Raw genomic sequence first — 25,989 nt, forward strand, 5'->3', positions numbered from 1 at the left:
GTTGAGCTAAAAATGAGTATAATCATATGTAATTGAATTACATCACGAATCGCTCCCTCAAGGTTAATTAAAATTTGTGACCAGTCGGTCCACTACAACAAAGAGTTTGACAAGTGGCTCAAATTCCGTTTCTCGGGTCTATTGCCTTGCTTTTTAAAAGTTGATCATCATGTCTTCCAGAATTGCCTTCCAATGAAGCTCAGCCGCTTGCCCAACATGACCATATTCATCTTCCACAAGCTCAGCCGTATGATGTGATGTGGAAGCAGAGCTCTGGCCGCAATCTTGGACTCGCCACTGGCTTCCACGTCCTGCAGATGCTGCTTAGCCAAACAGGGCACGTGCTCCAACTCCAGATGATAACCCCACTTGTTGGACTTGTCGGAACATACAATTGCATTGCCAGAGGCCAGGGTGGTTTGAGCAGCTCTGGACTAATTGTCATGCAATCCTTTGGTTTAAAAAATGAAATAGTGTAATATGTCAAGTTTAAACTGATTTTAAGAACAGGGGACGTATGAAGGTGCAACAGAGTGAATGAAATGTAATTCTGTTTAATATACAAGTATTCTTTTATTGTTAAAACTGTCAATTCTGTACACATGTATATAAGCTAGGCAGGCAACAATTTTGCCTTCATTCGTGTTACAATACATGCGTGTTTTGCCTTGCCCATTCAAGTCTGATATGTCCCGACGTCCCTAATAAACCCTTAAAAACTCAAGTTTTCGAAAAGTTAGAATTTGGTAACGTGTTTTTTGGCAAATTATATATATGACCTACTAGCTCACTCTATCTAGCCAAAAGAGCTATAACCCTTTGTCACTGATGCCTACATTCCTCAAGCCAACAGTCATAAGCCTGTTGCAGTTTCATCTTCAGAGGAAACTTAAGAAAATTTCAGATTGAACGTTTCAACTCAGAAATGAAAGCCAGAATGCCAAAAAGGAAACAAAATTTAGCATGCGCACATACCTAAGATGTTCTCTGTCATAAGGATACTCTATCCATGCGCCGTGCGAGCTCATACTTCACCAATTCAGGGGGTCCCACTGGAAAAGAAGTCTTCTGCTCTATCAATGAAACTGATAGGAAATCTACAATGCAGCATCATAGAGGAAGTTTCTGAGACTGGAAGATTATGCTTCAGAGCCGTCTCTTCATAACTCTTTGTTACTTTGCTTTCTCTGTGGCTTCTCATCTTGCCAATTCTCATGCTGTTTCCTGAACCACCACCCTTTCCCAAAAAAACCTTAGTGCTTTTGGTATTGTTACGTCCAGATCTTAGAGGAACGTCATCCGCTGGGAAAGTGTCTAAGTTTGAATTGGATCTAACTGCTGGCAAGATATTTCTGCAAGATCGTAACAAGGAGAGTAACATATCTGTACTGATTTCCTGCTGAACCACGCCCTTGTTCTGCTCACACCCATAGCAGGCAGCAACCAGGGTGCCAGCCAAGACTGGCATCAACTCAGGGTCACTGAAGAATACAAATGGTAAATCGCATACCTGGCCACAACCAGCTAAACAATTAGATTTTATCAATAAAAGTTGAAGATATAAGAAATTTTTAGTCAGATACTTCACTGACCTTGTGAATGATGGTAGGACTCTTTCCCCAGCGAAGGACGGCCTGATTCCCAAGGTGGAACAAGGCAAAGTGGCCAAGGAGCAAAAGAGATTCAAGCAGAAGAAAACCCACCTGAGACACAACACATTATAGAAAGGTGCAGAGATTGTTTAATTCAACTTCAGCAATGAAACTATGAATATTCAAGTAAAACCAAAAAAGATGTATAGAATTAAACCGAAAAGTGACATGGATTTATTACCTGATCATTAGCTACTTTCCACTTGCTGGTGCAATGGGACAGAAGGAAACTCATCAAGTGGAAAAATTCCATTTTCAGGTCTGGCCTAGCCTGCAAGAAAAATCAGAATAGTACAAAAAAGGGTAAGCTCACTACACGTTTCAAGATAAAGATTAGAAAATCAGCACGATATCTTAAGAATCACAATGAAGCAAAGTTTGATAGCCATTATCATCCAGAAAAGATTGAAAGAGTCAAATGGACTTACTAACGTTCTCTGCATGAATTTAAGATCCAAAAGAGCCAAATTGTTCAACACCTTCAGTACTCCAGTTGCCACGTCTTCAAAATTAGAGGGAAGGACATCTGAAGTCTGATATAAAATAGGAATTATCTTTAGATCTGGCAAAAATGATGTCATGATCAAGATACCATGAGTAGAAAGCATTACAAACAGATAAGCATACACGCCAAAGGAACGCTTTGGTGTATGTGTATATTCTTGATCAGTGCAGTAAAATAAATTGACGACATTTATAAGGTAATGAGGACCATATACTCAACATTTGTGTTTGTAAACTGACAAAAATTTCCTTGATCCATCAACCTACCCCAACTCTTTTTCGGGGACAGATGATTTGAAATTCAAACAAGCTAAGAAAACACCAGCTCATAACAAAATATGACCAACAAAAATTAAAATTGATAAGAGCGCCAAATTATTTACTTCTTTTTCTTGAAGGATGAAGCCAAAAAATGTTAATGGCATTGGAAACACTAAATCAATGTTGCAGATTATTTGCAGCTGGCAGTAAAGTTACCTGTTCAGAAGACAATCTATTGTTTGCCTGCAGTAACACAGATGTCAACAGAGAAGGGAGGCTGACAAGCCCAGTCTCTGACACAGCAGTAAGAAGAAACGCTACTGGTTGTTCCAAGCTCACGATGATTTCATTCTTTTGTACTGCACCATTATCAACCAAGTGCTTCCCATCCTTCTGTGATGCAAAAGGCTCCAGAGTATCCTCACTTGGAAATTTCTGGGTTTCATCTGGAAGATCTGTCTTGATTGTGTTATCATTTCTTGCTTCAACCAAACTATTAGACTGCTCTTTTTCACTATCCTTACCAGTGGATACTGCCTCAGTAGACTTATTTATCATACATGATTCATCTAACGGACCATCCTCTGGTACATCTGGTAGATGTACAACTGTACCACCATTTTGCACAGATAATGGAGGTCTAGAATCTCCCAAGGACTGAGTTAGAGGAAGATCTTCAGTACTATCACCCCCTGGAAATTTAGCCTCTTCACTTCCATTCCCTACCACTGTTTCAATAGGTACATATTTCCAATCGATAGAGCAATTCATTTCAGATCTGGATGTTAAAACAACCAATAAATTTATACTTAAGAGAATTGAAGATGGAAATGGTGACCCTTCCACCTGGGGCCGATCATAAAGTGCAAAGAGATCTCGCAGCCGATGAATAACTTGGTAGGCAGTCAACAGCTCAAGCAAGCCATCCCGCATTTGGAGCTGTTGTTCATCAGAACTTATATGACTGACAATTGTTGTCACAGTCCATAAATAACCATCCAGCACCTCAGATATTGATTCAAAATTTTCGGCTGAGGTTTTGCTTGATAGAGAATTACCATTACCAGAAAGGTTCAAGGATACTGCTATCTTAATGTAGCTCTCAAGGGCTGCTGACAGCATCGGAATGATAGGAGGCAAGAGATTCTGTGCGAGAAAATAACTCCTGTTTGCAGGCACAGATAACACCACCCTTAAAAGCTTTAAAAGGTGTATTGTCACTTGGCAGGCTTCAGGTTTCGACGTGTGAGAAGCAGGTAGGGCAGAGGCTATGAAATCAAGCAAACCAGCTTGGCGAGAAGCCTGCAGTTCTGGCTCCTTTCCCTCTAAATACTATATCCAAGAAAGAGTGAAAAAAAAAGAAAAAGAAAAAGAGTCAGAATCAATGTTTACAAGTCAACATAACCATCTCAAAGGGTAAATTTTAAAGTTGGTATTTTCTCACATAACTACATTGGAGCATCAATAAGGCAATTCCAAGCACACAAGATTTATAATACTGACAACTTAAGCGAGCAACTTTTTCAGTAAAAAAGGGAAGAAGAAAAAACTGACTAATTAAGATACCAATTGGAATTTTGGGGAAAGGGGAGCTATGAGATATTTTCCACAAAAAATCAGACCTCTACAGTGTGGCATACCAAGTTACATCCATGCTAAATGCAAAGTACCCAAATTCAGGACATCAGCATCCCATATCTGGCTACACAGTATTAAAAACTTGTAATCCTTGAACTATATTACCTTGATCATTTCAGCAATTATTAACCCAATACTTGCAGCCCCTTCTTTTCTTGCCTGCCGGAGTCTTTGAAGTTCTTGAAGCCATCTTCCAATCTTTGCCCTTGCAGTTCCCAGTGCCGTTCTGTATCCAATGCTAGCATTTTCAGCAACAACAGGAGGCTCAGGAAATTCATATTTTAGAGCCATAAGTCTTTGCCGAATTCTTTTGATCCTCCGCTTCATTGAATGTTGTGCTGTAACATTGCTTCCCACTAAAGTAGACCCTCCTAAGCCTGAGAAGCTGCTACCTTGATAATCATCACCACTGTTGATTGATGATCTTCCCTGACCCTCCTTGTTCAGATTTCGACGCAATAAAGGGGAAGATTGATCCCTGAAATCCATAGACGCTCTCTCTCGTATCTGCTCCAAGTAAAACTTGCGCCGTTGCTCACTTTCACTAAGTCTCTCAGCCAATTTCTGGGCCAGAAGTTCAGCCTCCTCCTGCTGGGCTTTGGCTCTTTCCTCCTTCCTACGAAGTTGTTCCATGGCCCTTGCTTCACGTGCTGCACTTGATGCTTTGCGCTCCTCTTCCCTTCTAACTTGAGCCTCTTCCTTTCTCCGCTGTGTCTCAGCAAGACGCTGCAACTTTTCAGCTTCAATGAGTTTCCTCCGTTCTAAAACAGCTTCTTCTCTTGCCATATCCTCTTTCTGTTTAGTTCTTATAACTTGAAGTTTTTCAGCTCTCCTCAACTCTGAATCATGAAGCTTCTGGCGCAAACTAAGTTTTTTATTTTCTTCATTTAAGGAAGTTATGAAACGAACCTCGTTAACTTTACTGCTTTCATCACCAGCTCTCTTTACTACTTGAGCTAGAAAAGCTTCATGGCGAGACTCACTGCGTTGATGACGAGCATATATTCCTTCTCGTAACTTCATGTTGCGGACAGCATGAAATTCACTAGCTCGATACACCTTTTCAGAATTACGATGAAGTTTCTGAGCTCTCTCATTATCTAGCTCACTTTTGATTCTCAGAGCACGGGCATGCTTTTCTTCTGCTTCTCTCTTCAGATCCAAAGCAGTTTTCTTTTTCTTTTCAGGAGACATTAGTTTATCATGCAACATACGTGCACGGTCGGCACTTTTCCTCCTCATGCCAGGTGAACGTGAAACACGAGAAGAGACACGGAAAGGAGATGAGAGTACATCCTCCCAGTTCCTCTTCTCTTTCCAAGCATCCATGGAGTTCCATGGAGCTGAATTCCTCTTTCCTTTATCTTTCTCGACTAGAGGAGTTTGCTTTTTGGACTGATCCGTCAATCTGGGGAATTTTTCAACAACACCATCTATAATCAATTTTTCTTTCTTAAGGAGCAGCCTCTCTGCTTCGGATCCAGACTGCTTACTCTTAGTCTTTCCAGCAGCAGAATTGTCCCTAGGAGGTAGCCTAGATGCATTAACAACAGAAGTAGATGAATTCTTAGGGGCACGTTCAGTTTGTACTAAGTTTGTTTTGCTCGATGACTCAGTACTCCATTTTCCTCCATTCAGGTCAGCTTCACCGAGATCTGAACCTCCACTCTGTTTTCTCAACTTCTTTATCGAATCTTTAGCATTGCCTTTCTCATCATTTATTGCAGATGACTTATTCAGCTTATCACCAGATCGGAGATTTGGGTACTGAGGGCTCAGAAGTTTAGCATCATTAGCCGCACACAAGCTAGCTCTTTCTTGTTGAATTTTCTTAAAAGCCTCGAGAGATGACGATAGTATCTCTGCTTTGTGTGCCGAAGTTGTCATTCTTCTAACCTGCACGCAACATTGACTAAACTTTTATGCGACAAATATAATTTATTCTTTTTGAAAGTTGAAAGAGAAAAGATTTAAAAACCAAATTTTCTAGTCATCTTTGAAGCATAGTTGCCACCACATAGAACAACAGCTCAGACAAGTAAATGGATGCAAAAGCCATGGTGCGGATATCGTTCAAGTGAGTAAAATAAGGATCAGAACATTTTATTTGTTTCAAGCCTAATAAAACAAGAACTACATTGTCCTATAACCTTTTGCAAGTCTAGATGCCATGCTTCACAAAATTGAATGGCCAATAGGAAGTAGAACCTCTGGAACATAAAATAAATATCCATTACGCAGCAAACCAAGAAATGTAGATGTAAGTTGTCAAACTACGTCACTCAGTGAATTTTTATGCAAACATAATTTCCTCAGGCATTGAAAAAAGTAAACTACCACATAATCACATTTATAGAATATCAGCACCAAAATTTAATGAACAGTACAAGATGCTAAAATGAAACCTCTTTCTGTATAGGAACGCTAAGAAAATATCCCCTCTCTCTACACTATAGTAACTTAACATAAAAGATTTCATATAGCTTACCTCCCATGAGAGAGCATGTGGCCTACGATGATCACTCTTCAACGTAACCGGCACCCCATCAATCAACTGAGAAGATGACCTTTTTATTTTCTCAAAGTCTTCCACTCTGGTGCTTAGATCTCTAAAATCAGAGGCAGCCTCTTCAAGAACAAGAATGGCCTCTTTCATCTGCTCTAAATCGCATTCTAGTTCACAAAGAAGATAAAGTTCGTCCACATCCCTATTAAGATTCTCAAAAAGAAAGCACCAAAGCCGCTGCCTAAACCTTTCTTTGCTTTCCCCTGTGTCGTCTCCAAGGGCACTCACATTTTGTGAGTTTGACATATCATGTATTATACCACATTGTTGATCCCCATCATCCTCAACAGAGGCTGTGAAGGTACACACTCCCAAAATTTCAGGATCACTCTCTGGTGGAACTAATCCTTTATCTTTGGCAATATGAACTTCACTTGAACCCCCAATTTTCCCTGATACTTCAGCAATTTCAGGGTCACCTACCTCAGATAGAATAACAGGTGCCTGAAGTTTCCCCACTACCCCAGCCTCTTCACCAGCTAAAGTACGGGCGCTTAAATGATCATCAACTACTTCTTCGATGTGTTCAGTATGTATATCCTTGCAATGCAAAACATTGTTATCCAGATCAACCTTTTTCCCATTCAATATTGGCTCTTCAGCATTTTGAGAAGATATTATATTCACCTCCTTACAGTTATCTTCACGTAATTGGTCCTTAGCGGTCACTGAAAACATCTGATGAGAAACAATATGTGCATCCACAGATTCTGCCACCAATGTGTTTTCTTGTGAATTTGCACAAGAAGCAAAATTATGACCAATTCCATGCTCACTAGAGGCCACCAGATTATCATCTCCAATAGCACCAAACTTGATTCTGGTGCCGACAAGGTTAGCATGAGGAAGTGCCAAACCCTCATCATCGAGATCACCCCACTTGATTTTATGAACCACTTCAGAATTATCTTTTGCAGGGATTTTCTCAACATCTCTAGTTCCACCATCAGAATTTTTAATAAAAGGAGGTGACTTAGGACATCTAGTATCTTGCCTAATAACACCAGTATTAATATAGGGCGCACCCATTTTGTTTTCATTTGGGACAGGAATAGAATCAATTCCCCGGCTATGTACCACATAATTTTCTCGTACCTTTGGAAGCTGGGATCTGCGCTTGCCACAAGAATTTCCACTGTTTTCACTTGATGAGGTCTGACTACTCGAATGGTTAGAAGCATTTTTTCCAGAAAATCCCCCAACCCAACTCTGTAGAGAGAACTTTGAGCTACTTCTATTTTTCTGGACAGGAGGCAAACAAATAAAAAGCAAAGTTCTAGAACATGTCAGTGACACAAGAAAGAATCGATTACGTTCTTGTAAAACATGCAAATCTACAACATTATATCTATGTATTAGTAGCATGAAAATGTTACATCTAAAAATATAATAATGAGAAACCTGCGCATTCATTACTTGAATTGATTGATATGATGAATACAACCAAACCTGCGGTCTCTACACTTTAAGCTCCACTTATACATTTCAATGAAGATAATGCCAAGTTAATTGCTTTTGTCAGTAAGACTCTAAGAGCTTCAATTACTATATAATATCAAAATCTCTAACATGTATATTGCAACTTCAAATAAGTTTGGTGAAACCATTTCATTGTTAAGAAAAAGAAATTCCATTAAAATAAAATAAGCAGATCCCTATTAATTTAGACCTAATTATCTCCAGTGAAATCTGCAACATTGCATTGCATAATGGATGCTATGGTTGGTAATGGAAGACCAATGCGGCAACAGTAAACCAAGCGAGAGAGACCAAAAAAAACACCTTTTTCACTTCGAACCATCCAGAGCCCTCATCATCTACTGCTTCTCCACTGTTCTCCATTCCCAATTGAGCAATCCCCAATTACATTCAGCTCAAATAAAAAAAGAAGACGAAAACAGATTGAATTTACAAACAAATTTGGGAAAGTTTGAAACTTTGGTTAATTTTATTTTATTCAACAATTTTGGGAGGGTGTTTTGAATAATATATAGGGAAATGACAGCTCAGACAGAAAGAAGCTCTGAGGAAACGGAATTTACAGGGAATTGGGAATGTGGGAATTGACTTTGTGTTTGAGAGAAGCGAATTTGAAGAAAAGAGAGTTTTTTTTTTTTTGGGTGTAAGGTGGTGGGAGGGAAGAAGAGAGTGTGAGACGACAGTCGGTGAAAGAGGAAGGAGTTGCGCAAACAAAGTTATTTTATTGATTTGCCCATGTTGTTCAAAGATACGACATTTTGAGTTTGTCGTTACATTTCATTGCCACCCTCCAAGTTAGCATTTCTGGGACCTTGACCAGTGGGGCCTGAAACCCAATCACTCAGTTATTAGGCTTCTTGCTTGATATAAAAGTCCATTGGCCCAATTTGGAGCTGCTGCAATTAGATGGACATTGGATGGGTTTTTGTAGTAGCATTAGACAAAATCATATGGAAGACAATGTTTTGATAAAAAAATATGGAATATACTTCCCTTCAGGACAATATGACATGTCTGCAAAAGTTCTTCTTCTTTGTATTTTTAATAAATTATTTTATACGAGTTAAACTGTGATTTCAATGAAGGAGCATCTCTTTTCACGGAAAAAGACAAGCATATCCTAAAAATATTGAAGATAGACAAATGGTTACCTTTGAATTGTGAGGCAAGAGGAGCCTTTGTTCTAACTTATAAGAAAGGCATAAGCATAAGATGGGGTTCGACAAAAAAAAAAAAGAAAAAGAAAAAGATGGGGCAACCAATTGAACCAGAAAGATTGAGTTCCAAGACATTGTTGATCGTTAGTTGTGTTGTGTTTATCTTTCAATATTAGTATCAACACATATTGTCTTGACTTTCTTTAGCACCGCTTGGAAACATGAATCATATAGAGCAGTTGATACTTCAACAGCACTTGTTAGTTTAGGACTTATAGTTGAGAATGATTTCAGTTCAGTTTATAATGGAAAAGAGTTTGCTTGTGGTGTGGCTGTAGGTGGGCCCTCCAAATCCAATTTTAACCTCGCCAGCCATGCAATCTCTGTGAATTCATGTACGAGTAGTGAACAGAGCAGAGGAGTTTCATGATTGTCACGCAGTCACGCAATGGTTTCCTTTGAATTCTGAGGCGAGACGAGCCTTTGGTTCTGAGGAAGACATAAGGGCAAGGCAAAAACTTCAATGTAAATCAGTAAGATTGAAGACATAGCCATAAGGCGTGGCAGTAGTTTTCACTTTAATAGCAGATAGCAGAGGATGTTGTTGGCTAGCCTAGACGTAGAGGAAATAATTCAAAGTAAAGGAATCTAAATTAAAAGGCTATTCCAATCCAAATTCAACAGATGTAGTTGATATTCTTAATTGCCACCACATTCACACCAGTTGAAGTTGAGTGTCTTTCAGTCGACTACCTCCAGAATTTGAAACTCCTCTTTCAAGAAGGGTTTAGGGTTTAGAACTTTCAAAAAGGATTTGAACATATGGATATTGTCAGAGAAGCCACTCATGATCGTGAAGCCTGGATGTTGTGTACAAATCCAGGGATGCTCGTCCTCATTGATATTTTATGGTAATTCTATTCTATTTAAAGTTAATTAGCCGGAATGGCTGCCCTTAGTTTTTGTAACAGCCCTCTCAACTTATTATTTTCTTACTTTTTTTTAAGTATTATTTCAGTTTATCCTTAAAAAAATTATGAAAGTTGGAACCAAAACTAGTAATTTTACTTCTTAAATCCGACTAACGGAAAAGAGTTCCTTTGATTTATAAATAGTGTATCATCAGTTATTATATTTTTAAGAAAGAAATTAATCAAGAAATATTAGACCAACACATCTCAATCATTTGATACAAGAGTTTTAGGACAAATCTTTGAAAGGAATTAAAACTATATTTCTAGAGAACGGTCAAATTATACTTTCGAAACTTCTCAAATTTAAGAAACAAAATTTTTTCCTCGATACATATTTAACTCAAGAATATATATCCCACCGTTTTTCTATTTTCATAACTTATTATTAAGAGCAACTTTTCGTCATGACAACAAACAAAGCAAGAACACAAAAGTGAGCTTTGAATTTGATTGATCAAACCAGAGTCAAAAATTATAAAATACTACAAACTTAAAAGACATTCTCTAAAGCTAAAGCAAAAACCTCTCTTCTAGGAGAAAGAGAACATTTGGGATCGCATAACGTATGGGTAAAGACAAAGCTGTTTAAAAAATAATAATAAATAAATAAATAAGCCACCTTCCAGATCGTATATTAGTTTAAATTAAAGAATATATGCTAACCAAAAGCTCTCACTTTTTACATTAAAATAAGGGACAATATCATTCAACTCTGTCTGAAATCTAAACCTTTCCCCTCTAAAATTATACTCAACCGTTTCTCACATCTTACCTCTGTCTTTTTCTTGTCTTTTTCCCGAGATTACACCGCAACAGTGTGCCATGGAACCATATGAACAATTCGTGTGCTTAAATAAACTAAAACGTGAGTTCAAGGATCCTCAATTGGTCGCTAATGAATGTCACTTTTCCAAGCTGGACCCATTTCACCCATCACTGTTTCGTGTCTCTGAAAGGTCAAGCAATGCCAACAACTCCAATGGGGGACAGAGAAAGCTCGTTTTTCAGCTGCAAAGCATCACATAATTGATGTGCTCTCTCTGAAGGAGTTTGCTTTGAGTTTGAGCTTCCACAATGGCGTTGTCAAAGGTAAATTTTTAGTTTTTGAGCTTAATTTTCATTTGGGTTAGCCTTATTTTGATCAGTAGGTGTCTGGGTTGCTTCGGTTTTAGTTCTTCAGATGCTGATTCTTGAAATCTAGATATATGTCTCTATGAAAAAGCTTATTTCTTTTGGCTTAATTTGTGGTAACTCTCAACTGGGTTGTCCATGTTTGTCTTGCATTTTGTTATTTTGGTGGGCAGCCATGGATAAACACCCACCGTCTTCATTTATGATAAGCTCTGGTAATCGGTGAAAAACTCTTCTTCTCCTTCACATCTATATATAGTCTTTTGATGTTATATCTTGAATTTGAGATCTTAAATTTGTAATTTGATTCGGATTCTCTTTATCTAATGCAACTGGTAAATGTTGGTGCGTTGCTTTTACCAAAAATTAATGCGAATGAAGGTTCACTCATGGCAAATTGGCAATGCAATGCCACCATTCATATAGACATCCCCTAGTTCGAATTGGTTCAGGATTCATCCCTTGTCTTCCTTAGTAGTGTTTATTCCAACTCACTTGGGATTTCCTTGGAATTTCCAGTGAGCTAACCATCACTGGATCTTCCTCGGAATCCTAAATCTGGTTTTACGAGAAAATAGGAGCTTCTGGTACTAATTATCTTTACTTTTACGTCCCAAAGACAATGCATTTCTTTCTCTGTTGCAGTTTTTCAAATGTTACTTTTTGCTTACACTGATTTTCTATGCAAAATTTAGCTTTATGTATTTATAAGCTCTTTAGAAACTGAAAATATGAAGAATAGTACATGTCTCTTGTCAGTCAAATGACCATTACAGATTCTTTGTTTTCTTTTCCATTTGCACTAATGAATCTCCTCCTCTCCATCCATTATTAGTGATAGCATTACCACCTCAGCTAGTACAGCTGTCGCCTCATCAGGTGCCATGTCAACAGCCAGAGAAGCGTCTGCAACTGAAGAATCTTCTAGAAGTCTTCCTAGTTAGTTACACAGTCAAAGTTGTTAAAATTTGTTGACAGCAGTCATAACTAATCATTAGGATAATTTGTTAAGCTCATCATAGATTAGTTAAGCTCATTAGGATAATTTGTTAGCCTTTACGTATAAATATAAATGTCCCTGATGTAATTGTGATTCAATGAGTTTATCTTTTCTTGCAGTTAATTTGGATTGGTTGAGGTGGTAGCGATACTGGCACAATTGAATTTCCTATGGAATTCCGTCTCTCCTTGGTTCTCATTCTGGTTTCTCTCCCTGCAATTTTAGCTCAAGATGTTGGGAATACTAAAAAAGCTGGAAATGTTAAGGTTGTGGTTAATGGGATTTTAGCTATTGCACGAGTTGATAATAATTTCATCTGTGCCACTATTGATTGGTGGAATCATGAAAAGTGCGACTACAACCAGTGTCCATGGGGATCTGCATCTGCGTTAAATTTGGTAAGCACCCAGAGATACCTCTGTATGCATTTGCTTTTTTCTTTTTATGTCAAATAGTAAGAAGGGGAGTATGAAGTTAAATTAATATTGTGGTTTTCTTTTCTCCAGAACTTGTCTCATCCTTTGCTTGCCAAGTCAATCCAAGGTTTGTCTATCTGTGTTAATAAGTTCACATCTTTTGGACAATACTATTTATTTTTAAGTTAGAATCAAGTGTCAATTAGAACAGATGAATTAAAGTCTTCTACTTATGTTTGTTTGAATAACTTTATCTACAAACTAAATTTACTCTTCAACATTGGTGGCTTGATAGCTTTCAATCAGTTAAGGATCAGAATTGGAGGTTCCTTGGAAGACCAACTCTTGTACGATGTAGGAAATTTGAAATATCCTTGCCATCCATTCAGAAAGAAGAGTCATGGCTTGTTTGGATTTTCTAGAGGATGTTTACCTATGAGTAGATGGGATGAACTGAACCAATTTTTCAGTAAGACAAGGTAAGATTCGGGTTATCGACTTTCCTATCCCAACCAAATTTTATTTTACTTTTATAAAAAAGTTGGGTCTTCTCCATCTTCGTTCCTCAAAATTAGGTGGTTGATGCTTGATTTATCATTTATCTTAGATAGTGTGTCTGAGGAACATCTTTACTATGTTGTTGTCTATCCTAACAAATCTAAAATAAAAAAGTCTTCATTGTGTCAAATGCATATTGGGAGAATCTCTAATTGTTTAGAAGTGTAAAACTTTCTTCAGAGGTCCAACGACTTTCACTGGTTGTATTATTCAAAAATTCATTGCAGATAGCCTCTTTGTTTCCTATTATTTATATCTTATGTTTTCAGGCCCATCGTCACATTTAGCTTGAATGCACTGTCAGGGAGGCACCACAAAAGCGGGGGTGTTTGGGTTGGAGATTGGGACTCTAGCAACGCTTATGATTTTATTAATTATACCGTTTCGAAGGGATACCAGATAGATTCATGGGAATTCGGTATGGAACAATAGACAAATCTCCTTTTCTTCCCTCGTTCTACTTTGCCGTCACTTATGTTCATGTTGCTTTAGGTAATGAGCTCAGTGGTCGTGGTGTTGGAGCTAGTGTTGGAGCTGAACAATATGGAAAAGACTTGATCAAGCTTAAACATATTATCAACCAGTTGTACAATAAGTCCCGTACTAAACCTGCACTTGTGGCACCTGGAGGATTCTATGACCAAGGATGGTTTGCCAAGCTTCTTCAGGTTTCTGGTTCAGGGATAGTCAATGTTATCACTCAGCATATGTACAATTTGGGTGCAGGTAATTCTGTTAAGACTTTTAATAAATGCACAGTTTATAATTTTCTAATATATGCTTAAATAGTACTCTTTTGAGGTATAGTAAGTATTCACACAGAGTAAGCCCCATACGCATAAATTATTTTCCTATTTCCCCTCTGCTTTGACAATTCAGCTGTGATTGTCAGGTGTTGATCCCAAGTTGGTGAGCAGAATTTTGAATCCCGGTTACTTGGACCTTGCATCTGGAACATTCCATGATCTTGAGCAAACGGTGAAAAAGAATGGCCCTTGGGCTTCTATATGGGTCGGAGAGTCTGGAGGGGCTTATAACAGTGGTGGTCGTAATGTGTCTGACACATTTGTGGACAGCTTTTGGTAATCTTGATTGTCACACTACTTGAAACATTATGTATTTTTCATTGCAAGCTTTTGATTATAGAAACAGAGAAATTTACCATTGTTCACTGTATTTTTGTGTAATCAACAAGCCAGAGTTACTATTTATATATGAATTTCAGGTACTTGGATCAGCTTGGAATGTCAGCCAAGTACAATACCAGAGTATATTGCAGGCAGTCTCTAGTTGGTGGAAACTATGGTCTCCTCAACAGAACGTCATTTGTTCCTAACCCTGATTACTACAGGTAAAGCATGGGTGGGGTATAACAAGGATTTTCTTTTACTTGATATACTACTTATCAAAAACTGATTTTTGTTTTTGTTTTTTTATATTCTGAATAGTGCGCTTCTATGGCATCGACTTATGGGACAAGGTGTTCTTGCTGTTAACAGCAATGCTTCAGCAGATTTAGGCATTTACGCCCATTGTGCAAGAGGAAGAGTAAGTCTGCTTTGTAGGAAGATTTTGTGCCAAGCATATAAAAGGAAATAAAATTGGTTCAAATTCATAGGAAACCAGGAATACTATAAGTCTAGCAACACTACTAAGCCTATTTAAAACATGAAAATGTTGTAGTGAACGCCCCTTGTAACTGCCTGACAGTGCAATAACTTACCTGAATTCTAATTTTGACACTGATCTTACTCTTACTGTTTGCAGGCGGGTATAACTGTAGTCCTTATCAACTTCAGCAATGACACCGATTTCATTGTCAATGTTGAAAATATTTTGGACTTCAATTTGGGTGCTCACGAGAGAAACATTAGCAAAGAAAGTTATTTCAAGCGCAGCCTTAAGAAAACGGTGTCATGGGTAGGACGCAAAGCATTAGACAAACCCGTTTACAGAGAAGAATACCATTTGACACCGAAAAACAGGAACCTTAGAAGCAAAACCATGGTTCTCAATGGAGCTCCATTGGAGATTACTAAGGATGGAAACATCCCAGAATTGGAACCTGCTCATGTCCTTGCAAATTCTCCGCTAACGATCAGCCCTTTGTCCATCAAGTTTGTAGTGTTGCCTTACTTTGATGCTCACTACGCTTGTGCATGATTTCTCTGTACTTGACCCTTGGTCAACTAGCATACACCTAAGTTGCAGAATTTGTGGGCCAATGGCAATTGTAAAATCTGTACAATAACCAAAAAAATATTCTCAGCACATATTTCATGCGGAGAATAAGCTGAAAGAAGAGGGAGAAGTTTATAATAACTTATGTTTCATATTGTCTTTAATATTCTAATTTATCTGATGAACACCTCCAGAGAATTTGTAACAAGTTATTTATGTTTAAATTTAATAATATATATTTCTTAAATATTTTAAAAAGGAAGGAAAAAGGAAATTGTTTTTGTTTTCTTTTCATAAAACGACACATAAAAACTGTTTTACAAACCTACATTATTTTAGGGTTTAAATAACAGTGGCATGTTCGTCAATAATTTGAGTTTTATAACTAGAAAGATCAGAGAACACAGAGTCTGCTAGATGTACCCATAAGGGCGCCACAAACCACTAGGCATTTTGATCAATTCAAGTCTCAGCTGATCCAATAGGCCCCTTTTGACAAAAATGCCACCCCCAAAATTCAAGCAGATCTTCTACCCCCTCAATGACCTGCAGAGGAAATAATGAATTTTCTTTTTTACATTCTCTCTGTTATAGCTCATCATAGATCAAACCCCAATATAGCAAGAAGTAGCTCATTCCCTATGAAACTTGGATTCTTCGTTGTATCATTTGCAGGACTCCGATTTCTTGAACTTCCATTAATTCCAAATTCTACGAAATTAACTGCCACTGCATGAAAAAAAAAAAAAACAAACAAACAAACAAAACAAAATTAACATGCATGTAAAGGGCATCTATTAAGAAAATCACTTCAAGCTAAACTAGCCTAGGAAATAATAAGAAAGATTTGAAAATAATATATGGCATTTACCTTCCATTTCTTCAAGAATCTGTTTACTACTAGCAGCCACAATTATGTGTGAAATTAAATTCAGCCACTTCGCAGACTGAAGGAAACAATTCATCAAAAGTTGCATACCCTTGCAACCAACTAACCATTACTCTCACAAAACTCTAGATGTACATTTGTTTAGAGGATATATTCCTATAGAATCACCGGTCAAAGCCCGAGGTCTGTGCTCAGTGGTAAACAAGTACATCCAAGTTTGTGAAATTGCTCTCACAAATGCCCTATTTGCCGTTACAGTTGGAGCACACCAGTAATCACCAGTACCAAAAACAACATTTATTCTTCAAAGCCAGTTTTCTAGTGGTTGGAAGGTTCATCATGCGTTCAGAAGGACTATCAGGAACAACCCTATACCAGTCCTAAAGGTTATTAGTGTAGGATAATACAAAAATAAATAATAAATAAAAAATTATATATATTAAACCACGATTAACCATAGATATATAAGGGAGCAAAAATCATCAAACAGATCAAACAAAATGTCAATGAAACTCGAATTTTTTCGGACAGTCTTAACCCTGTTTGGATTTAATGCAGATTGCACACTGGGGTTGGTTGGTTCTCACAAATGTCTATTGTGCTTGTTTCCCTATTTCTACAAATTTTTTTCGTTTCCTAAGTATATAGAAGAAGAAAAAAAATACCCTATGCGACTACGGATATGCTTGATGTCCTACACTGAGGGCAACAGAATCTGCATACTTTACCAACATTGGAAGCAAATATCCCCTCATGTTGAAACCTTTCCTCCCAATCCATACTCTGCATTACAAAAAATCAGCCTAGGTGGCATGGGCCGGTCTGGGAGGCCTGGGCGGCGCTCAGCGGGTCTAGGCGGGTCTCTGCGGCCCTAGGCGGGTCTAGGCGGCTCTAGGCTGCTCTAGGCGGATCTGGGTGCCAGGGTGGGTCTAGTTCTTTAGGGTTTAGGGTCTGCGTGCCAGGGTGGGTCTGATTCATATGGGGAGATGATCCTGACCTGGAACTGACGGAACCTCCACCTGATGTTGGTAATATCTTGATTCTCTCGTATAGAGCAGCAACATGTACTATTTAGGGTTTGAGGGTGTATATATAGAGGAGGGCTGGGGTTTTTTCAAGGGCGCAACATAGAGTGGAGGAGTGAGTGAGGTGGAGGCATAACGTGAGATGTAAGCAAGAAAAGCTGAGCTGAAGCTTCGAAAATGGAGAAAATCAAAAATTAAAAAAACGAAAGGTTGGGGTTATGGTTGGGATTGGGATGGAACTTGGAGAGAGAGAGAGAGAGAGAGAGAGAGAGAGAGGCGTTTTAAGGGTGTGCGCTTGTTCGTTCGTCTCCTTTTCTCATTTAGGTGGTGAGTAGATCATCATTGCAGAGATACAGGTGTCCTTTTGCCCCCCTTTAAAGTCGTCTGCATCTCTCTCATTTAGGTACTCTCCTCTTCTTATTTTGTCCTCCTCTTTTCCCCCTTTCTTTTCTTCTTCTTTTCAACACAACTAGAGATAAAACCATATTACTTTTCCTTCAATTCTTTTTTTCTTGTTTCCTACTTATTGAACATCAAGGAAAATAATCATTATCTGGCTAGGAAAATTCATTTAACTATTACTTATGGTTTCTGTCTGTTTCGTCCAAAAAAAAAAAAAATGGTTTCTGTCTGGCCAAGAAAAATTAAAACTTTGTTTGTGCCACTGCCAGATATGCTTTCTTCTTTCCAGATGGATTAACTTTCTTGTAAAACAATTGTTCAAGATTAGTCATTAAAGTAACTGAGAAGAAGTAAACCTTGGTTTAAAGTAATGAACTTATCCATGAATTAATATCCTGTTTAAAATTTTCGAAATTCAGACCTACCAGGAGCTAAATATCAACTGACTATTCATCTAACTGAAAAATGTTATCTATGTATGTAGATACCAAAAATATGATTATTTATGGATACCCCTTGATGGTTACTGAACATGGATTCTCCTTAAAGAGCATCTTCTACCTTCTCCCTTGCATCATCACATGAAGCAGGATGCAGTTATACTTCCCTGATAAGAACTTAGGAAAAAGGGTGCTGAATTTATTCATGAGAATACTCCATTTCCCCCTGTTATTTTGCAGGCTATTTTTTCATCTGCTTATATTTATATTAATATTATAGTACTAGCTATCTTATGTAAGATTGAGAAACTATAGCATAATGCGCAAGTGGTTTCCAATTATCAGGCCATAAAATTGTTTAGTCAATTTCTTAGTTAATTTTTTATATTCTACATGTATGCCTTGCTTGTAACATGTGTTGAGCTAAAGTGGCCCTTTCAATCTCATGAGAGAAGGGAAGTGTTTGCGTTGTGTTATCCACATGGCAAAGTAATTTCTCTTCTTCTGTCATATTGAAGTTGCCTTGCCTGGATACGCGTGAGAGAGTTAATTTTACAATATTATTGTTCTGATAAAATAAAGTAAGTTTCATCTGAATTCTGAAAATGGGTATTTATGGAATAGGATTATCTCCGGGCAATCTACTGAAAGCTCAAGCCTATCTCACATAACCCGCCGTATTACTTGTTTGTTACTATGTTAAAACTATTCTTAAAGTACTTATCGGCATGCTGCATGCACACTAGCATTCTATGGGATTTGAGAAGACAATTTTAATTCAATCTTCTTGGTCCATACGTGCAGCGTGTTTGATGGGTGAACAAAACATATATGGTTTGAATTAACACGAGAGAGAGATTCCTTTCCCCTTTTTTTGTTAGGTACAAGCGATAGTCTAAATTAGAAGAGAGGGAGATTTCTCACAGACAATAATGCTATGGGGGTTCAAGCCTGTGACCTATGATCCGCAAGTCAAGACTTTTTTCCACTGGGTTAGACCTTGTTGATGTTTATGGTGTAAAATGACTACCACACCCTTGGAAATGGTGACGTACCAAACACATGATTTCTTTTTATGGAAAAACTAACTAAGAGATGAAGGCAAATAACATTTTTTTTCTTCTTCAAATGTTATGTTTTAATGTTTTTAAGTTAATTCAATTTTTTATTAATTTCAAAAAAGTTTATAGGTTTTTAAAGGACAAAAAAAGGTGTATAATGTTTATTTAACGGTAAACTTAACGGATTGGACCATATGGGCTAATAGTGCTAAACATGGGACTAAATTGACCAACATGGTAAAACACAAGGATCATTTTGATATTTAAGCCTTTTAATTAAATCCAAATTAAAGTTCAGAAGGGGAACGCTATTTCTTTTGAGAAAAAATAAAAAAATAAAGACATATGGGTTCAAATTCAATATCTCTCTTATTCAATTTTTAAGTGTTTGCTTTTGCTAGCTAACTATTGGAATTTCGCAGGAGCACGTTAAGTTGCAAGTGTCTCAAAACTAAGGCTTTTATAACATACAAGGAAATGTGGTAGTTCAAGTATGTGTTTGAGCGTAAAAGCTTGTATGAAATTCTCTCCATTTTATATTAGGGCTCGAAATTCAACCACTAATCCCAATTTTTGAAGAACCCTGAACTCAAATGACCAATTTCAAGCCCCAATATGAAATTAGAGGAGTTTCAAACGAGCTTTTATGCTCAAAGATTTTGGGTTGATGAAATTGCCCTTTGCACCGTCGAAGAAATTGACATGAGTACTAACTTGTCCTTGAATTGCTACAAATACGAAACTACATTGTCAAAATTGACGGAATTGAAACTATAGAGTCAAAAGTAGTTGCATTCCAAACTACAGGGATCAGAAGTGACTGAAGGGTATATTTTCTTTCCTTATCTATAAAAAACTAAAACATGCAGTTTCCTTGGATTTATATATATTTACTCATATGTGGTCATCTCATCAATGGCGATCCAGGTGTGCCACGGTTGCAGATAAACATGGAGTCAACCTACATCGCCTCAAGTCATGTACAAGATAGAATCCTATGAAAATAGGAGATACGAGTGATCCAATAAGATTTAATCGTAGAAAATGTATTATTTCAGTTTATCCTTAAAAAAATTATGGAAGTTGGAACCATAACTCGTAATTTTACGAACTTCTCAAATCCGACTAACGCAAAAGAGCAAAGTTGGTTTATCAATGGTATATCATCAATTTTTATGTTTTTAAGAAAGAAATTAATCATTAAATATTTGACCAACACATCTCAATCATTCGATACAAGAGTTTTAGGACAAATCTTTGAAAGGAATTAAAATTATTTTCTAGAGAATGATCACGTTAAATTTTCGAAACTTCTCAAATTTAGTTTTTTCTTCAATACATATTTAACTTAGGAATATATATTTTACCATTTTCTACCTTTTACTTTATATATAAATTAAGAGCAACTTTTCGTCATGACAACAAACAAAGCAAGCATACAAAAGTAAGCGTTGAATTTGATTGCAAACCAGAGTCAAAAATTATAAAAATACTACAAACTTAAAGACATTCTCTAAAGCTAAAGCAAAAACCTCTCTTCTAGGAGAAGAACATTTGGTGTTCGCATAACGTATGGGTAAAGACGAAGCTGTTAAAAAAAAAATTAATAAAAAATAAAGCCACCTTCCAGATCCTATATTAGTATGTTAAATTAAAGAATATGTGCTAACCAAAAGCTCTCACTTTTTACATTAAAATAACAATATCATTCTACTCTCTCTGAAATCTACCTTTCCCCTCTCAAATTATACTTAACCGTTTCTTACAGCTTGCCTCTGTTTTTCTTTTGTCTTTTTTCCGAGAGTACACCGCAACAGTGTGCCATGGAACCATATGAACAGTTCGTATGCTTAAATAAACTAAAACGCGAGCTCAACGATCCTCAATTGGTCGCTAAATGAATGTCACTTTTCCAAGCTGGACCCATTTCACCCATCAGTGTTTCGTGTCTCTGAAAGGTCCAGCAATGCCAACAACTCCAAATGGGGGACAGAGAAAGCTCCTTTTTTAGCTGCAAAGCATCACATAATTGATGTGCTCTATCTGAAGGAGTTTGCTTTGAGTTTGTGCTTCCACAATGGCGTTGTCAAAGGTAAATTTTTAGTTGTTGAGCTTAATTTTCATTTGGGTTAGCCTTATTTTGATCAGTAGGTGTCTGGGTTGCTTTGGTTTTAGTTCTTCAGATGCTGATTCTTGAAATCTAGATATATGTCTCTAAGGAAAAGCTTATTTCTTTTGGCTTTATTTGTGGTAACTCTCAACTGGGTTTTCCATGTTTGTCTTGCATTTTGTTATTTTGGTGGGCAGCCATGGATAAACACCCACCGTCTTCATTTATGATAAGCTCTGGTAATCGGTGAAAAACTCTTCTTCTCCTTCACATCTATATATATTCTTTTGATGTTATATCTTGAATTTGTAATTTTGAATCGGATTCTCTTTATCTAATGCAACTGGTAAATGTTGGTGCGTTGCTTTTACCAACAATTAATGCGAATGAAGGTTCATTCATGGCATTGGCAATGCAATGCCACCATTCATATAGACATCCCCTAGTTCGAATTGGTTCAGTATTCATCCCTTGTCTTCCTTGGTAGTGTTTGTTATTCCAACTCACTTGGGATTTCCTTGGAATTTCCAGTGAGCTAACCATCACTGGATCTTCCTCGGAATCCTAAATCTGGTTTTACGAGAAAATAGGAGCTTCTGGTACTAATTATCTTTACTTTTACGTCCCAAAGACAATGCATTTCTTTCTCTGTTGCAGTTTTTCAAATGTTACTTTTTGCTTACACTGATTTTCTATGCAAAATTTAGCTTTATGTATTTATAAGCTCTTTAGAAACTGAAAATATGAAGAATAGTACATGTCTCTTGTCAGTCAAATGACCATTACAGATTCTTTGTTTTCTTTTCCATTTGCACTAATGAATCTCCTCCTCTCCATCCATTATTAGTGATAGCATTACCACCTCAGCTAGTACAGCTGTCGCCTCATCAGGTGCCATGTCAACAGCCAGAGAAGCGTCTGCAACTGAAGAATCTTCTAGAAGTCTTCCTAGTTAGTTACACAGTCAAAGTTGTTAAAATTTGTTGACAGCAGTCATAACTAATCATTAGGATAATTTGTTAAGCTCATCATAGATTAGTTAAGCTCATTAGGATAATTTGTTAGCCTTTACGTATAAATATAAATGTCCCTGATGTAATTGTGATTCAATGAGTTTATCTTTTCTTGCAGTTAATTTGGATTGGTTGAGGTGGTAGCGATACTGGCACAATTGAATTTCCTATGGAATTCCGTCTCTCCTTGGTTCTCATTCTGGTTTCTCTCCCTGCAATTTTAGCTCAAGATGTTGGGAATACTAAAAAAGCTGGAAATGTTAAGGTTGTGGTTAATGGGATTTTAGCTATTGCACGAGTTGATAATAATTTCATCTGTGCCACTATTGATTGGTGGAATCATGAAAAGTGCGACTACAACCAGTGTCCATGGGGATCTGCATCTGCGTTAAATTTGGTAAGCACCCAGAGATACCTCTGTATGCATTTGCTTTTTTCTTTTTATGTCAAATAGTAAGAAGGGGAGTATGAAGTTAAATTAATATTGTGGTTTTCTTTTCTCCAGAACTTGTCTCATCCTTTGCTTGCCAAGTCAATCCAAGGTTTGTCTATCTGTGTTAATAAGTTCACATCTTTTGGACAATACTATTTATTTTTAAGTTAGAATCAAGTGTCAATTAGAACAGATGAATTAAAGTCTTCTACTTATGTTTGTTTGAATAACTTTATCTACAAACTAAATTTACTCTTCAACATTGGTGGCTTGATAGCTTTCAATCAGTTAAGGATCAGAATTGGAGGTTCCTTGGAAGACCAACTCTTGTACGATGTAGGAAATTTGAAATATCCTTGCCATCCATTCAGAAAGAAGAGTCATGGCTTGTTTGGATTTTCTAGAGGATGTTTACCTATGAGTAGATGGGATGAACTGAACCAATTTTTCAGTAAGACAAGGTAAGATTCGGGTTATCAACTTTCCTACCCCAACCAAATTTTAGTTTACTTTTATAAAAAAGTTGGGTCTTCTCCATCTTCTTTCCTCAAAATTAGGTGGTTGATGCTTGATTTATCATTTATCTTAGTGTGTCTGAGGAACATCTTTTACTATGTTGTTGTCTATCCTAACAAATCTAAAATAAAAAAGTCTTCATTGTGTCAAATGCAATTTGGGAGAATCTCTAATTGTTTAGAAGTGCAAAACTTTCTTCAGAGGTCCGACGACTTTCACTGGTTGTATCATTCAAAAATTCATTGCAGATAGCCTCTTTGTTTCCTATTATTTATATCTTATGTTTTCAGGCCCATCGTCACATTTAGCTTGAATGCACTGTCAGGGAGGCACCACAAAAGCGGGGGTGTTTGGGTTGGAGATTGGGACTCTAGCAACGCTTATGATTTTATTAATTATACCGTTTCGAAGGGATACCAGATAGATTCATGGGAATTCGGTATGGAACAATAGACAAATCTCCTTTTCTTCCCTCGTTCTACTTTGCCGTCACTTATGTTCATGTTGCTTTAGGTAATGAGCTCAGTGGTCGTGGTGTTGGAGCTAGTGTTGGAGCTGAACAATATGGAAAAGACTTGATCAAGCTTAAACATATTATCAACCAGTTGTACAATAAGTCCCGTACTAAACCTGCACTTGTGGCACCTGGAGGATTCTATGACCAAGGATGGTTTGCCAAGCTTCTTCAGGTTTCTGGTTCAGGGATAGTCAATGTTATCACTCAGCATATGTACAATTTGGGTGCAGGTAATTCTGTTAAGACTTTTAATAAATGCACAGTTTATAATTTTCTAATATATGCTTAAATAGTACTCTTTTGAGGTATAGTAAGTATTCACACAGAGTAAGCCCCATACGCATAAATTATTTTCCTATTTCCCCTCTGCTTTGACAATTCAGCTGTGATTGTCAGGTGTTGATCCCAAGTTGGTGAGCAGAATTTTGAATCCCGGTTACTTGGACCTTGCATCTGGAACATTCCATGATCTTGAGCAAACGGTGAAAAAGAATGGCCCTTGGGCTTCTATATGGGTCGGAGAGTCTGGAGGGGCTTATAACAGTGGTGGTCGTAATGTGTCTGACACATTTGTGGACAGCTTTTGGTAATCTTGATTGTCACACTACTTGAAACATTATGTATTTTTCATTGCAAGCTTTTGATTATAGAAACAGAGAAATTTACCATTGTTCACTGTATTTTTGTGTAATCAACAAGCCAGAGTTACTATTTATATATGAATTTCAGGTACTTGGATCAGCTTGGAATGTCAGCCAAGTACAATACCAGAGTATATTGCAGGCAGTCTCTAGTTGGTGGAAACTATGGTCTCCTCAACAGAACGTCATTTGTTCCTAACCCTGATTACTACAGGTGAAGCATGGGTGGGGTATAAGAAGGATTTTCTTTTACTTGATATACTACTTATCAAAAACTGATTTTTGTTTATGTTTTTTTATATTCTGAATAGTGCTCTTCTATGGCATCGACTTATGGGACAAGGTGTTCTTGCTGTTAACAGCAATGCTTCAGCAGATTTACGCATTTACGCCCATTGTGCAAGAGGAAGAGTAAGTCTGCTTTGTAGGAAGATTTTGTGCCAAGCATATAAAAGGAAATAAAATTGGTTCAAATTCATAGGAAACCAGGAATACTATAAGTCTAGCAACACTACTAAGCCTATTTAAAACATGAAAATGTTGTAGTGAACGCCCCTTGTAACTGCCTGACAGTGCAATAACTTACCTGAATTCTAATTTTGACACTGATCTTACTCTTACTGTTTGCAGGCGGGTATAACTGTAGTCCTTATCAACTTCAGCAATGACACCGATTTCATTGTCAATGTTGAAAATATTTTGGACTTCAATTTGGGTGCTCACGAGAGAAACATTAGCAAAGAAAGTTATTTCAAGCGCAGCCTTAAGAAAACGGTGTCATGGGTAGGACGCAAAGCATTAGACAAACCCGTTTACAGAGAAGAATACCATTTGACACCGAAAAACAGGAACCTTAGAAGCAAAACCATGGTTCTCAATGGAGCTCCATTGGAGATTACTAAGGATGGAAACATCCCAGAATTGGAACCTGCTCATGTCCTTGCAAATTCTCCGCTAACGATCAGCCCTTTGTCCATCAAGTTTGTAGTGTTGCCTTACTTTGATGCTCACTACGCTTGTGCATGATTTCTCTGTACTTGACCCTTGGTCAACTAGCATACACCTAAGTTGCAGAATTTGTGGGCCAATGGCAATTGTAAAATCTGTACAATAACCAAAAAAATATTCTCAGCACATATTTCATGCGGAGAATAAGCTGAAAGAAGAGGGAGAAGTTTATAATAACTTATGTTTCATATTGTCTTTAATATTCTAATTTATCTGATGAACACCTCCAGAGAATTTGTAACAAGTTATTTATGTTTAAATTTAATAATATATATTTCTTAAATATTTTAAAAAGGAAAGAAAAAGGAAATTGTTTTTGTTTTCTTTTCATAAAACGACATGTTGTTCGCTTTGGTAGAAAAAACCATCTGAACGCGCATCCCTCTCGCCTTGATCGCTCTAACTCTATCTATGGCG

General features: G+C 37.3%; 3 protein-coding genes across 6 annotated transcripts; 2 read left to right on the top strand and 1 right to left on the bottom strand.

Moving 5' to 3' along the window:
* Position 1: 1 nt before the first annotated feature.
* LOC117627146 lies at positions 2–8,849 on the bottom strand. 2 transcript variants are annotated; one of them, XR_004585735.1, is made up of 9 exons: positions 8,404–8,849; positions 6,544–7,863; positions 4,161–5,951; positions 2,634–3,749; positions 2,081–2,185; positions 1,834–1,923; positions 1,593–1,703; positions 976–1,510; positions 2–451 (listed from the first exon to the last, which is right to left on the bottom strand). XR_004585735.1 is itself a non-coding variant. In XM_034359073.1 (8 exons), exons 1-8 carry the CDS (start codon positions 8,461–8,463, stop codon positions 1,040–1,042), a joined length of 5,064 nt encoding a protein of 1,687 aa, XP_034214964.1. In that variant the 5' UTR covers positions 8,464–8,849; the 3' UTR covers positions 554–1,039. The 2 variants fall into 2 exon arrangements, 1 of the variants encoding a protein (XP_034214964.1); XM_034359073.1 differs by lacking the exon at positions 2–451 and having other exon boundaries at positions 554–1,510.
* Positions 8,850–11,081: 2,232 nt separating this feature from the next.
* LOC117628841 (heparanase-like protein 1) lies at positions 11,082–15,681 on the top strand. Of its 2 annotated transcripts, XM_034361376.1 has the most exons (11): positions 11,082–11,320; positions 12,198–12,301; positions 12,482–12,760; positions 12,869–12,905; positions 13,074–13,257; positions 13,606–13,754; positions 13,829–14,062; positions 14,229–14,418; positions 14,562–14,687; positions 14,785–14,884; positions 15,104–15,681. In XM_034361376.1, exons 3-11 carry the CDS (start codon positions 12,533–12,535, stop codon positions 15,497–15,499), a joined length of 1,644 nt encoding a protein of 547 aa, XP_034217267.1. In that variant the 5' UTR covers positions 11,082–11,320; positions 12,198–12,301; positions 12,482–12,532; the 3' UTR covers positions 15,500–15,681. The 2 variants fall into 2 exon arrangements, with proteins under 2 accessions (XP_034217267.1, XP_034217266.1); XM_034361375.1 differs by lacking the exon at positions 12,198–12,301.
* A 5,430-nt stretch (positions 15,682–21,111) lies between these two features.
* Positions 21,112–25,772, top strand: LOC117627179 (heparanase-like protein 1). 2 transcript variants are annotated; one of them, XM_034359122.1, is made up of 10 exons: positions 21,112–21,426; positions 22,576–22,854; positions 22,963–22,999; positions 23,168–23,351; positions 23,697–23,845; positions 23,920–24,153; positions 24,320–24,509; positions 24,653–24,778; positions 24,876–24,975; positions 25,195–25,772. In XM_034359122.1, the coding sequence occupies exons 2-10, from the start codon at positions 22,627–22,629 to the stop codon at positions 25,588–25,590; spliced, it is 1,644 nt and encodes a 547-aa protein (XP_034215013.1). In that variant the 5' UTR covers positions 21,112–21,426; positions 22,576–22,626; the 3' UTR covers positions 25,591–25,772. The 2 variants fall into 2 exon arrangements, with proteins under 2 accessions (XP_034215013.1, XP_034215014.1); XM_034359123.1 differs by lacking the exon at positions 21,112–21,426 and adding an exon at positions 22,286–22,395.
* The last annotated feature ends 217 nt before the right edge of the window (positions 25,773–25,989 follow it).

Source organism: Prunus dulcis, chromosome 5 (genome assembly GCF_902201215.1).
Source record: "Prunus dulcis chromosome 5, ALMONDv2, whole genome shotgun sequence".
Lineage (NCBI taxonomy): Eukaryota > Viridiplantae > Streptophyta > Magnoliopsida > Rosales > Rosaceae > Prunus > Prunus dulcis.